Below are 15,754 nucleotides of genomic sequence, written 5' to 3' on the forward strand. Positions count from 1 at the left end.
GATCATTTTAGGACTGTAGATGTTCAACAGTTTCTACGTATTTGGTTCACCTCCACAGACCATATAACCCAAACACTGACCCCATCTTTAATGCTCAAAGCCCCTTTTCCTAACACCAATGTGTAACATAATTGCTTCCATCCAGTAACGTTAGTTATAAAGAATGAGTAATTTCTATGAATAATGGATACACGTCACTATTGTGCACCAATAAAAAATGTTTAGTGCATGTAACAGTATTCATCTACCACAGTGACTACGTTAAGATGCACATTCATATTCCACTTTTATTCTGACCATGACAATATTGCAAATTTAATAAGATTCATGTCAACATCATATTCATTCTGGATATTCAGAATTAGGCCTTATTATAGCTTTTTCTCATTAAGATGTGTAATATTATTGAGGTTTTAGGACCAATTATACAGCGCATTCAGAATATGTAAGCTGGAGTAGAAAAGCATGCCCAAAAGCAAAAAAACACAAAAGGAAAGACCAAAGGGAGGCTTTGTTCACTTAGTCCAGCAAAGAAGCTAACTAGCACAATGGCTCCTGCTTTTTAATTTGAATATATTATGACGTGAAAAATAACATGTTAGAGTATCGACCCGTCAAACACAGCCAAAAACCGCGTCGACGTGGGATTCACTGGCCCCCGGTGATGAAGATGCATCATGGGCTCTTTTTTGGTTCATCAGAATACAAACGGCTGTTAGTAAACCAGAATATAAGTGGTATATATATCGTCTTTTTCAGAAATAAATTGAATATTTGGAGATGTAAACTTAGTCACTGTAAGTGCAGTGATTTAGACAGTTGCTACATTTAAAAGAAAAGGCAACATACAGAATTAACCTGGCTAAGTGGAATGCTTTTTTATTCTTTACTAGCAATCCTATGTACATGGATTCCAGTGCAGTCTATGTCCATGTAATTAATAAAAATACATTTGTATCCCTGCTGAAAATGTAGTTGTAACCTAAACATTACCAGCATGGCTGTAACAAAACAGATGCAACTCCAACACCATGAAGGTAACGTCCTCATAGTCCCAATGGAGAGAAACGGTGCATTACAATACTAAATATTATTAAATGAATATCGAAACTGAATTCCCAAACTACGCAGAATATGCAGGACAGAACATTAGATCTAATACAATGTATTATGTCAAGTTGCATTCTACTCAGTCAAAGTTTAAGAATGTTGATTTTCTTTGCAACTACAAGTATGTCTGCTGGTTTTACAACATAAAGTTGTTTATAATTATATTACAGATTGCTTTTACTCATAATGAGGCCATTGAGATTTGTACCTTCTTATCTGTTATTTCTGTCACATTTATATATCATATATATATATATATATAAATATTTGTCTGACACATTTTATCACTTTTCATAGGACAGTCTAGTGAAGTAATAATTCCAATATTTACCTCTAGTGTGGTGTTAAGTGGCGCCACCACTTAACTTCTGTATTGGCTTCATGCGACAACTTCCAGTTCTGTAGAGGGAATAAACTCCTCTGGTTGTATAGAACTTTATATAAATGACTCTACTTCTCTCTTGATTTCAGTAAACATTGTAAACATGAGTTTGTCTCAATCTCTAGTTTCAGCATGATGTTCATTTAGTAAGTGATGGTTCATTTAGAGTCAAACGGACCATAAAGAGGAGTATGCTTTAGGGAAGAAGGGGTCAACTGTGATTGACAGGTTGCTGCCACTACCAGAGCCAGAGACGGCGTCTTTACGTCACTCCTCTGCATTCCAATATGGTAACTTTTGTTCATTGGTTGCAACAAAAACATGGCGAAGGCCGTAACTCAAGACTGTGAAATCGCCAAACTGGAGGCTTCAAACCGGCAGGTTATATTGTTAGTTTTGATTTAGAATTCATGGTTAGAAGAAGCAATGAATAGAGGAATAAAAAAGGCCCAGGATGGGATTATATGTAACAAAAAGTATTTTCTGAAACTCTGAAACCCTATGATGAGTAAAAGCAATGTGTAGTTCAACTCCCTTTCTATTTGAGAGCCATGTCTCTCATCGGCATTATAGTGGTGAGGTGTATTCTATGAGAATTATAGATTTCCAGTATTTTATGTATTTTTCTCTGTGTATTTCACTGATTAAACTAAACCTTTGTTTCCCCAAAGCATAACAACTGCCTTTTACTCTATTTATAGCCATTGTCAAGCTACGTAGACTACTGCTTGTAGAAATCTGCTGATAATTCAAGGCTGATAGTTGGGGAAACAACAGTTTGGTTTGAGCCTCAGGATGTTTTTAACTTTGTGATTGACCATTGTTCTCAGGCAAGGGACCGGAGACCCTGTATGCCGGGCAAAAGCTCAATGATAATGAATGGCATACTGTGCGAGTGGTGCGTCGCGGCAAAACCTACAAGCTAACTGTTGACGATGATGTAGCAGAAGGTACTTACCTGCATCAACTCGGTTCATGCTTGAAGGAATTCTCTTAGTGTTGCCTTGTCAGTGGTGTTACACCATGCTGTGGTGTGTTGCCATAGAGACACATAATCAGTATGTAATTGTGCTGCAAAGAAATAATGTAGCTATGTAAGCTGTGATGGCACTGCAGCATCCATCTAATACTGTTAATGTAATTTTCTCCTTAAATCAGCCCCTCTGTGTTAGTGTCAGACAGTGTTCTCTTTTCTTTTGGTTTTTGTCTTTCTTTTCAACCCATCCCCTCCACCCTCCCCGTCTTCAGGCCAAATGGTGGGCGACCACACTCGCCTGGAGTTCCACCACATCGAAACGGGCATCATGACAGAGCGTCGATTTGTTTCAAGCATCCCATCCAGCTTCATTGGCCATCTGCAGAGCCTTAGGTACTTTGATAACCTCCTGTTACTTTGCTTTTTAAATGTGTATTAGTACAAATTTGAGACGACAAATTTCCCCTTGGGGATTAATAAAGTATATATCTATCTATCTATCTATCTATCTATCTATATTAAAATGCAATAACTAAAGAGACATATATTTTTCTCAGGAGTTTGGACTCCAAATTAAAGTGTTTAGTTAATGTGAGACTTATGTTTGCTCGGGGTTGAACATAAGACTCTAGACAAAATGTGATTTTTTTAAAAATTAAAATATTAAAATATGCTGAATTACTTCGAAAGATATACAATTCGTCAGGCAGTATGTTTGCCAGTTCTTCTGTCCCCAAATGACTAAAACGGTCCATTGCTTTATTTTCTTTTTTTAAGAAACAAACTGGACATGTACTTAGCTACAGGTCTCTTATACCCGAAATGTTGTTTTCTTTGCTTTTAATTATCCTTGAGTAAAATCTGTTTACCAGGCATGGAAGGATAAGAAGAACCTTATTTTTTAAGTCAATCGTGTCAAGTGCCTGTTCCTGTCCTTTCCTCAGATTTAACGGCATGCTCTACATTGACCTGTGCAAGAATGGTGACATTGATTATTGCGAGCTCAACGCACGCTTTGGGGTTCGTTCTATCATCGCCGACCCTGTCACCTTCAAATCCAAGAGCAGCTATCTGAGCCTGGCCACCCTACAGGCCTACACGTCCATGCACCTCTTCTTCCAGTTCAAGACCACCTCAACAGATGGCTTCATCCTCTTCAACTCTGGAGACGGCAATGATTTTATCGCTGTAGAACTGGTAAAAGGGTGAGTTTAATTCTGAAAAGAGTCTTTTACACATTGGACTCTTGAAGATTTAGGGGGAACATTGTTTGACTACCAGATTAAAACTGCTATCATTAATACTTGTGTAACAACAACGTATGCCATTACAATGTAAATAAGTCGCTCATAGTGATGACCCTGCATAGAATTATCATCTGAATCTACAGGTCCTCACTCTTTACGGAGCCTTACATTGGGATTCATCTGTGTTTCACCGGCTGATACTTTCCACGTCTCTCATTGCATCATGCCCATCATCTGTTTACACAACCTTATAGGCTACTAATTACTGAGCACAAAACAGTTTACAGACATAGTTAGCAACAACAACCAGAGCTTACAGCGGCGTGAATAATGGAACTGTATGCATCAGGGGATACACATACCAAATAAATGACCACGTTGGATCAGCTAGATCTGTGAATAAGCACCCATTTGCTAACATGACGGCTATATCAACTTAAAAGGGGATTGATTCTGCTGCCCCCAGTGGCTCATAGCTGTTATTGCAGATGTAAATTGTTTTTGATCTCTCTGTGATATTATACACACACACACAAACACCCACACAGCCCCCCCCCCCCCCCCGGTATCCTTCGTCGAGCTGCTCTGCTATACTCTTCCAAACAGGGTTAGCTTCATGCTGTTACCTAGATGATTGCAGCAAGATTCATTTACCCTTGTCGGTGAAGTGCTTTCGATCCCTCACCCCATTGTAGTCCAGAGAGTTTCAGTCCCAGGACTTTGGAACAACAGACAGGGGAAACAAAACAACGCATTACTCACTGAGCATCCAGCTAACCAGCTCCGGTTAGCTACTTGCTCGCGTAGATACGTGGAGCTCTCTGGGCTGTGAGGGAATGATAACGGTCTCTGATTCGACGAATAGTCCAATCACGTGAAATAAGAAACGATGTCATTGGCCAGGGCGCACATTTCTGCGCCTGAAGATTCACGTTTCATCTGCCAATGAGAAGCCGTCCTTGCCGCAACGACCGTGAAATATTTGCTCGCTGCCATACACACACGTTTGACCGGCGCCCGTAAAAGGGGGAGGGGCTTCTCTCAGTGATGATGAGTGGCGATATATTATTTTTGGTCACATTTAACTTAAGTGGTAGTTGAAAGGGGCTTACGGTCTCCCACACACATTTAGCGCGTCAACACGGTGTATTTCTTATTTAAATTATTTGGTATATAATGTTTTTGACAGTATATATTATATTTACTTCTTTTTCTTTTTTCATCTAAAAATGTTAACAGGGGTGGTGCCCTAGTGCCCTCTATGGATGCACCGCCACTGATGAGACGTGGAGGCACAAAGACTCTAGAAAATAAGTAGACTTAGTAATGTGCAATGAAGAGACGTAAAGGAGAGAGAAAATAAAGGATTTGTGCTCAGTGTATCCTAAAACGTCATATCTAGGGCTGAACCAGGTGAACCTGATTCAGCCCTAACTAAAAGACTATCAAAGAGGAAAATCTTAAGTCTACTCTTTCATGAGGTGACTGTCTGCCTCCAGGACTGAAGGTGGAAGCTGGTTCCATAAAAGAGGAGCTTGATAACTGAAGGCTCTGGCTCCCATTCTACTTTTTAAGACTCTAGGAACTACAAGTAGCCCCGCATTTAGTGAGCGCAGCTCTCTAGTGGGGCAATATGGTACTACAAGCTCCTTAAGAGATGATGGTGCATCACCAAACAAGGCTTTGTAGGTGTGGAGAAGAATTTTAAATGTGATTCTTGATTTTACAGGGAGCCAATGCAGAGCAGCTAATGCAGGAGTCATGTGATCTATTTTCTTAGTTTTAGTGAGTACACAAGCTGCAGAATTCTGGATCAACTGGATGGAACTGAGAGACGTATTAGAGCAGCCTGATAATAAGGAGTTGCAGTAATCTAGTCTAGAAGTAACGAATGCCTGAACCAGTTTTTCTGCATGAGACAAGATGTGCCTGATTTTTGAAATATTACGTAGATGAAAAATGCAGTCCTTGAGATTTGCTTCACGTGGGAGTTAAAGGAAAAGTCCCGATCAAAGATAACGCCGAGATTCTTTACAGTGGTGTTGGATCCTAGGGGAATGCCATCTAAATGCAGAATGGAGGAGCTGGAGATAGAACCTCCTCAGCCACAGATGATTTTATTTGATATAACTCATTCCATTTTTCAAAAAGGCCCATCTTTTGGTTCTGGGCTGCCAGTTTGTGAACATTTCAAACAATACCTTTAGAAACAGAAGGCTGACCATTTCCTGAATTAATCTGTAACTCTCATAACTTTCCTCTTGCAGATACATCCACTACGTTTTTGACCTTGGAAATGGGCCCAACCTCATCAAAGGCAAAAGTGACAAGGCATTGAATGACAACCAGTGGCACAATGTGGCCATCACCCGAGACAATAGCAACACTCACACACTGAAAGTAGATGCTACAGCCACTAGTCAGAGTATCAATGGCGCTAAGAATCTAGACTTGAAAGGTATGCAAATGACATTACTTACACATGTTTACATCTCCTTGTGTGTCCAGCATGACGTTCGACAACTAATTAACTGTTACTGTGCATTAAAATGTGTCCATTTTATAGTATGCATCCCACATAATATTTTTCCCCAATTCTTTTTATTTTTTACCAAGGTAAAAGTCATTTTTTCTTACGATATTATTTACCATGGGACCATTTGCCAATAGAAAATGTCAGATCATTCAAGGAATAGTTGAACATATTGTAAATAAGGTATTCTAAGTGGTATTGAGAACTCATTACATGCATCTGCTGAAGCGAGATATCCAGCAGGATCAATTAGGAAATAAGCTAAATAAAGCACATGCTTTAATGTATGCTTTATGAATATTCTTTTATATCGCTTTTGGTGTGAACGCAGCATTAGAGCTGAGCTTTGCAGTTGTATATTATAACTTTGTACATTTACCATATAGTTGATAAAATACCTCAGTACTTTACAATGACAAATGAAGATAGCAAAGATCTGTAAGAAACACAGTGTTCATAACATAGACACATGATAATAAGATCCTCCTATCGTGTCTCTATCTTGTCTACACCCCAGGTGATCTATTCATCGCTGGACTGGGTCCCGGCATGTATGGCAACCTGCCTAAACTGGTGGCTTCCAGAGAAGGCTACCAGGGCTGTTTGGCATCGGTGGATCTCAACGGTCGCCTGCCGGATCTCCTCAATGATGCCTTGTTTCGCAGCGGGCAGATTGAACGTGGATGCGAAGGTACACCGTTCCGCAAATCTGAGCCTGATTTAGACTTCTCCAATACAAACTTTAACTCCAGCTCCAGCGGCCCTTTCTTCCTGCTCAATGCAAACAGTAGCTCCACCGCTCTGCATCCATATGGACGCCCCTCTATTCTAATAACTGTACTTGTAGTCTCACTTACTCACTTCTAGAGTCAGGCCAAACATGAAACAAGGCCACATGTTATCACAGTGCCGTTGCGATCACCATTAGAGCAGTTTGTGCCAGTGCAGTGACATAAAATACTGCAATGTGTTTCATGTTGATCTCTTCTTCTTTTATAAAGTTTCATTTTTGTTCAGAATTTTGTGAATGTTTGGAGTTTTTAGCAATATTATCCTAAAAAGAAGGTACTTCAGAGGTCCTTACGAGTGGCTGGTTGAGTTGTCTGTAGATAGAAAGCTCTAATAATTTAAGATACATTCACATTCTGTGTAAAAAAAGAAGTGTAATTTCTTCAAAATGAAAAGAAAATTCAAAAATTAAATTACATTTCATCTTATTGACCATTCATTCACTAAGCCTTGTCCCCCTTAGTGATTGTTGCTCTAATGTCATGCTTCGCTTTGCAGCACGTAAAGCAGCTTTACTATGGCGTTGTACATGTCTGTGCTGCGTAAAAAAAGCCCAAAATACAACTCCTTTAAACATGGAAAATTAAAAGAATATGAAAGACTATTTGAGTAACTACTGTCTCAGAGATATTGTGTTTATACATTATTTTTCAATTCAGATTATAACCCAATGATATCATTAGTGTTGCGTCACATACACAATAATTACTTGTTGTTCAACATTGTATTGGGGCTTCAGCTTTATCAGGTAAATTAAGTCTCATACATAGAATTGTATTATTTCAACCAGAAAAAAAGATTACACTTCCACAAAGATTACGACGTCCTGAAACTTCAACTTCTAAGACAAGTAAATCCTTGCTACAATAGAAATGCTCAAAGTTAAACACTGACAACATTAAAACATCCACAAAGATTACTACCACACTTCTCAGTAGTGCTACGCATTAAAATAAAAGTACATACCCAAAACATAATGCATTTGGAACATTATGTCATAACGTTTTGAAACTCCAACTTCTAAGAGTAGCAAGTCCTCGCTACAATATAAATGTTCAAAATTAGACACTGATAACAATCGTGTCAGTTTTATTGTTCTTAAGTTGTACTCGTCCCTCGGTCATGGATTCCACAATTAAGTAGGGTCTGATCCAATGTAGTTCCATCTTTGAACCCTGGGAAGAGTGGATGTTTGTACTGACGGTTGAGTGGAGCTTTTTATGAATGGTTGTCAGTGACCGTGTTTACATGCATTCGAATAACTGGCTTAGTCGGACTGAAACCGAATTATCCGTTTCATGTAAACACCTTTGTTCGACTATGTGCGGTGCGACTACGATCCGATTAACACCCCTGGATAACTCGATCCGATCCGGTTGATAATTCGACTATCGCGGCATGTAACGGTGAATTGGATTAGGAACTGGACTTTGCGTCTTTGCGCATGCTTGAGATCCCGCCGCCCTCCTCCCCCCTCCCTCCCATGTCGTGACCCGGAAGTCGAAAGAGACGATAAGTTGTCACTGCCGGGAGCCTGGCCGGCAGAAAACAAACAAACAACGCCAATAGCGCCATTTGCATTCGCTGTACTCCTATTAACATCATGCAAGAATAGTAGAGGGATGTAGCTTCGCCTTGCTCTCTGTTCGCCATCTTTCTCGAAATGTTGATGTTGTTGTTGTTGGTTGTTGTTGGTAGTGGTGAAGAGGTCAAGCGGAAATGGCTGTATCACCACGAGTTGTAATGAAAACAGCGCCACCTATCGTATCGGATATGACATGCTTTCGGCCAATGATTCGAATTACTCACTGCCATGTATATTGGGATAATAGCAGATCCCCCAAAAGATAGCATAGTCCGACTAAAGCAAGATTCGAATTATACCATCATGTAAACGCACTGAGTGTCATCTTCTGAGAGTTTGTGGTCCATAGGAAGCTTGGCCTCCCGTCTATACATGACCTCAGAGTAGAGTGCACTTGATAGGCAAACAGAACAACAGGAATATACTGATCCTAGTTGTTTCTTTGGTCATTGACAAGCTTACTAAGAGATTCTTTGAGTGTTCGATTGCCACATTCCCGTTGGCCATTTGTTTGTGGGTGGTAGCCAGATGAAATCTGTTTAAAAAATGCTCCACAAGATTGTCGATGATCGAGTTCACAAACACTCATCCCTGGTCTGGCCTGGGCCACACTGTACTCAGGTTTAATCTGGGTGGGAGTTAATTTGGCCTGTTACACCAGGACCTCAGGAAAAACTCTCCCAGAAAACTGAAAAAAAACTTTCAAGGGGGAAAAAAGGTCACCGGATTTAGTTTCTACTCCAACCACTAGAAAGCAGCCAAGTGTTTCCTATATGATTCTTAGTTTGTGGATACTAGGCATCAACAGGTATTAGTGGGATACTTACACCACCTCTGCTGCATTTAGACCGGAGGTGGTTTAAAGCAAATTCGCGACAATCAGTAGATAAATAAAGTTTGTTAAAAGGAATGTTTATTTTAAATGTTCAATACACAAAATCTCTTTGATGTTAGTTGCTTTAAATAAGACAAGTCGGGGCTTAGCAAATGGTCAATTACATGGATGTAAAACAAACTAATAATGTAAATACAAAAGTCTATAGATATGTGTTATGGTTTAGAGCAGGCCATTACATCACAGCAGGAAATCTTCATCAGGCCGAACCCAGACTCAATCCAGACCCTTATGTTCACAAAGCACAACTTGCCTCATGGTTTAATTTGTTTTGTGTTGATTTCCAATCGTTAATGCATATTGTAGTTACATCAAAAAGCTGTCGAAACATTTTGCCAGAGCAAGCAGATGTCACCGGAGACAAAATGTTTCCCTCTTCCTCAGCAAGTCGTCATTCTTTTGTAGTTGTTCTTGTCATCCTCTTCAGTGTTCTGGGCATCCACAACCTGTTGCATGAACATCATTTTCTGTACATATGATTATTCTTCCCATATCATTCAGTTGGACATTGAATGTTGCTGTTGTGGTTGTTTTTTACATTAACTTACAGAGCTCCATGTTTTATTAAATAAGTGTTAGTTTATGTTTCATTTAAATCAAAACAGACAATAACGTTGTGTACTGTATGTCATCCTCACTGTGACAATCTGAATGTATGCACTACAAGAAAGGGATGGTTGTCTAATTTATTTTTCAAAATAAAATCATCAATCACAGTGTTGTTCTTCTCCATGGCATTCTTGTCTCATTTTTTATTTGTGATTTCTTTTTTTTTTGCTGCTGATTATCATTTGACTAACAACTCTGCACGGCCTGCTTCTCATGACAAGTTTTCATCGCATACATGTCGTTGTGTTGTTTTAGCCTGTTTCAATGACCATCAATAATAGTTGAGTCGGCTATATAGTATACTGCCACGAGAGGGCCCTACTGCACCGTGGCAAACATTTAACAGAACAGCAGGCAGCAGTAACATTATTAAGCTTTTCACTATGGCTGAACCATACATTAAATCCTGGACCCGATCAGCGGCAGCATTTTCCTGCAGTAAATTCCAAAGTCCAATCTACTCCTCCGACTCATGAGCAATTCACTTGATCCTGAACAGCCTCTAACAGAGCCGCTTGCATCAGTTTACCAGGTAAGTCTCAACTCAACACATCAACCTGAGTTAAAAGAGTTGATGCACAATGATTTATGGAGCTATATTAAACGAGACATATTTAGACATTTCACAAAACCACAATAGACGTCAGACACAACTACACCATGTAGAAGGAAAAGTTCTGCAGAGATAAAACTTGTTTCGGCTTATATGACCTCATTCAGGATCATCATGAAACACATTAATAATAGCATTTACAGTGTAGGTATGGCACAGAAATACATTTTAAAATTCGAAAGACAACCCTCATTTACATTGCTACAAAAATGATTTGGTTCGGTCAGATTTTTGAGAGAACTACTCTATATTCTTTAATCATCTTCCATGCTTTTAGTTTGTAGAACATCATCTTTACAAATAGATGTTATTTTGTATGAAGTGAACTTGTTTAACAAGGGTTAGCACTATGAGAAGTGGAATATTTCATATCACTAACCTTAACTCTCACACAGCTCAACATACTGAATACTGACAACACATAGTTTAACCCTCTTCAATATAAGCATTGAGTAGACTGCAGAGGCCCAGAGAGAAAGGGTTAACACATATAGCCCAGTTGACGCCTATCTGAACTGGGGAACAGTCTGGGGGTTTGGGGGAAAGAATGGTTCCAACGGTATGTTCTCCTTGAGTGTAACACTGGGCACATTTAGTACATCCCAACATAACATTATACACTGGTACAAATGTCAGGATTCACATACAATGATACAAAGAATACTTAATTTGATTGCAGCTGTAAGGTGGTGAGAGCAATTTATTTCCTTGGAGACGTAATCGTTGGGATTCTGGAAAAGGTCATTTGAGCCACATTTCTAGTTTCAGTACCACCTTTCAAAAAGACATAACGAACGTGAATAAAAACGTGCCTATTTCTTTGTTACATTTTCAACATTTACTATCTTACATAAAGACCACTTTGAAGTTTCATGGGTGTAAAATGAAATCTTTGTAAAATGTTGTAATGGATAAACTTGCATCCCTCGTCATATATATGATGTATGATGTGTGATGTGTACATATATACATATATATATATATATATATATATATATATTATCTTGCCATACAGCTTCCCTAATCTTATTGCCAATATCCTTTCGCCATATCAGTCTCAGGCCTTCACACAGTTGAGTTTTTCAAAAATATTTTTCTAAATAATGAGGCACAGGAAGCATTTAGAAACTCTAAATCTTATACATATTATTTCTCTTTTCAGTTTAAACACTGACCCCTTATTCCAGTTTCCTAATTGTACATACTTCTCATTTACATTACATTGTTCTTTAAGGTCATTGAGTGATCAAAATGAGCAATATCTGAAGAGATCTTTGACAACATGTATTCCTTTTACCAACCATAGTCCCTAAACAGATGAGAGGCTTATTCTAAACGGAGGACCAGCCTTTTTTGTTTTGAGAAAGCCCCAGAATATTGGTTACTCTTCCTCATGCAGATTGGTTTTCCATTTGTGATGATAAATACATGTATTAACCAAGATGGTGTATTTTTACGGCCGCAGATTTAGTTTAATAATTGTTTCAGTGCCATACTAGTTCATTAATTTCAAAGGCTATATTCATATAATTCCATATTTGGAAGAGCCAATCTCCACACATATCTCACTAAGAATCAGCCATGAGGGGCTGGCTGTGGGTGAAAAATTTGCTATCGGAGCTCTAAACCATTTAAAGTTTAAAGTAGGCTCTGGGTTCATTTCACTCATAAATGTAATGATTATGATTATGTATCACAGCCAATTCTCTCTCTCTGTATGTGTGTGTATGTTTCTTGGGATGTGGTTGGCTGCATGTCTACAGGTCCGAGCACCACCTGTCAAGAGGACTCCTGTGCCAACATGGGTATTTGTATCCAGCAGTGGGAGAACTACACCTGTGACTGCTCCATGACCTCCTACACTGGAACACAGTGCAATGACCGTGAGTACTGATCTTACTATTATATATATTAATTATATATATATATATTAGGGCTGTTAGCGTTAACGCGTTAATCTATGCGATTAATTTGGCCGCGATTAACGCACTAAAATATTTTACCGCAATTAACGCAACTTTGTTTACTTCCGGTGTGCGTTGAAGTTTTTACACTCCTCTGAGTGTCAAACCGCGGCAGTGCGGTTTGACACTGTTTCCGTTTTTAAAACAATTATTTCTCCGCGAAAATACGGAGCAGCAATAAGTTTAAACTCGTGGATGAATCAGTCGGGTTTCCTCCTCCGCTCCTTCCTCCCGTCTGCTCCTCCGATCCACAGAGGAATAGAGGGGCGACGTGTCGGATGACGTGGCGCGGAAAGAACTCGTCACACGAAACCCTTCACCATGATTTGTCAATCCGTTTGTCTGTCAACATTTTGCGAAAAAAACAACCAATGAACACTCAGTAAATCACAAAGGACCGACCCACCTCACAGGTTAGGCTCATTAGCAACCTGTCAGTCAGAGATGCCAGAGGACACGGCGCGAGGATAATTGTGCCTCATTATATAGAGAGCTGAGATTGTTCTGGAATGTTTGATGTATACCACATGGGTATGTGTCATATGCAAAAGCCTTTAAAAGGGAATTTAAATTTTTTTGTAAAATGGAGAAAATGAGCCCAGACTCCAGAGGGTTAACGTGACATATTTGAATGTCAGTCAGTTTACCAAGGCCACTTGTTCTGCTGTTGTGTTGTTCAATGTTAAAGATGACAGGACCAATGGTGTCTCAAATATACTTCTTTTTTCTTCACTAATCTGGATGTTTCACTGAAGGAACAATTTATCATCCACGATATTAAATACCTCGTGGCACTTTATATAGGAGCCTCTTTGAAAACACAGCTCTGTGTGAAGTTTTGTCTTTAAAAAGAAGGAAAAAAAACTTTTCATCGCGATTAATGAATTTCAAAATGTGCGAGTAATTAGTTAATTTTTTTTAATCATATATATATTTTAAAAAATTGCAGAGTCTATAGACATATAAATACATACAGTATTTCTTAGGTTAAATTATAAAAACAATGAAGCTTCAAGTGTGGCAAATGAAGAGATGGAGAGACAGGATTCGGGTTCGGGCAAGTTAATTGCTTACCCAAAACCAGAATCCTTGAATCTGAATTAGTCACTTTCCACCAATCAGATTCCAGCATGTTAACCCCAAAACATCTGGACTTGTTTACTCGCCTAGCTTGTACATTACCACATCCTTCTTGTTACTTGTTCGGGTCGAAGTGACTTATTGGCCGGTCATTGAATTTCTTTGGCAAGTCACATTATGATTGTACAATGGATCTGGATCCAGTTACTCGCTACAGGAGTCTGAAGTCCAGACTGAAAAACAGTTTATACACAATACACCCCCCCCCCCCTCTCCCTCTCTCTCACACACATACACACACACACACACACACACACACACACACACATACACATACACTCATCACTGACCTGTGAACGACTGCTTTTGTGACTTCATGTCACACTACCATACTTGCAATATTTGCAACAATGCAAACCTTAGACACTCAGTGAAACTGATTTAGCAATGCTGTGCTCACATTTCTGTGTCTTGACATCAACTATTAGCAGAAACCTATTTTTGTATATTTAATTAAAATTATATTTTTGCCTTTAGTTATTGTGTGGAAGCAGGACCGAGCAAAGTAAGTGTTTCATTGTAAGGAGTAACAGTCTGTTAAAGGTGCATATGACAATAACATATCTTGAATCGTGAATTCAATGAATATGACAACAAATTATTAATAACGACTAGTAGGCATGGACCTTGATCCAGATAACCACAATCTATGTAAACAGAAGATGTCTGATAACATTCAATACAGACTGAGGTACTGTTTGACATAAACACCCACCCTGTGGGCTCTAGCATGTCCCCTTCCTGGAGGCAGAGGTACTGTTTGACATAAACCCGACCCGTGGGATCTAGCGCGCCCCCTTCATGGAGGCTCACAGTGATGACAAAAAGTCTGAGATGAGGCACAGCTGCCTCACCTCGTGTGTCTCCTCACTGTTTAAACAGGTCATGCGCACATTCAGTGATTTTGATGTTACAAATGCTTGAAATTATTGGAATCATGCATAACTTACACCTATAGCATAAATCAGTAGAGCAATAGTAATAGATATTTCATCATTATTTAAGGGATCACTGAGGATAGACGACTATCTTACATGGAATTATGTTAGCAAATCAAGTCTCCCACCTGTAGCAAGTATGTATATATATATATATATACAGGGGTGCACATAACTTTTTCAGTGAGTTACTCATATGAGTACCGGGAGATGGTGTTTGGTTCTCACTCCATAGGTAGCGTGGTCTTAATAAGTGCAGTCTTCCTCACTGTCCTCCTCAGTGTCGCCCCCACTGTCCTCTGCTTCAGCTTCCTGCATGGGAGATGATGAAGATGCTGGCTGCAGATGCACCTCCCTGTCCTTGGTTGATTCTCCGATTAGTTGTCTTCATCCACAGGTCAACAGCTTGCTTTGGGTCAAATGTCTCTGTGGTCTGCTTTGTGCATCAGGGCTGAGAGACGAGCATGTGACGGACGAGATCTGTACTTTTATTATGTTGAGATGTGAGAATCCTCTCTCACAAGATGCACTGCTTAAAGGCAGTGTAAGAGACAGCTTAACCACCTTGTTGATGTTGGAGTCCGCATCTGGGTTACTTGTATTTACTATTTGGACCAAGTCATACACAGAAGAGGCTCCCAGGCATTTTCCTGCCTGCTTTAACACATCCATTCAGTCACAGTGTTGTCTTTGTCAAGTTGTTTCTTTGTCAAGTTCTGTTTCTTGAGAATGCTGCAAACTATTGTGTTTCCAAAACTATAGAGGTCTTGCATTTCCTTCTGAAACCTATTGGATGTGGTCTTCAAATGTTGCCAATGTCAATCATGTTTGACAGAAAGCACTGAAAACGCTCTGCAGATATGCTGCAAGTCACTGGTATCACTGGTATCACTCAGAGCCATGTGCATTATAATGGCTGGCAATAGTCTTGGTATTTGTAACAGTGTTTCATGCCTCCATGCAGACCATCTGA

The 15,754-nt window shown here is 39.4% G+C and overlaps 1 protein-coding gene across 1 annotated transcript in view; it reads left to right on the plus strand.

Moving 5' to 3' along the window:
• Nucleotides 1-15,754, plus strand: part of LOC130191320 (neurexin-3a-like) — a gene marked incomplete at its 3' end in the record, with an annotated part of 73,334 nt that overhangs the window by 29,288 nt on the left and 28,292 nt on the right. The window contains 6 exon segments of the mRNA XM_056411014.1: nt 2,323-2,442; nt 2,741-2,861; nt 3,413-3,673; nt 5,983-6,173; nt 6,766-6,939; nt 12,503-12,622. Of these exon segments, the coding sequence (XP_056266989.1) occupies nt 2,323-2,442; nt 2,741-2,861; nt 3,413-3,673; nt 5,983-6,173; nt 6,766-6,939; nt 12,503-12,622 (987 nt within the window).

This window comes from Pseudoliparis swirei, unplaced genomic scaffold, assembly GCF_029220125.1.
Source record: "Pseudoliparis swirei isolate HS2019 ecotype Mariana Trench unplaced genomic scaffold, NWPU_hadal_v1 hadal_37, whole genome shotgun sequence".
NCBI lineage: Eukaryota > Metazoa > Chordata > Actinopteri > Perciformes > Liparidae > Pseudoliparis > Pseudoliparis swirei.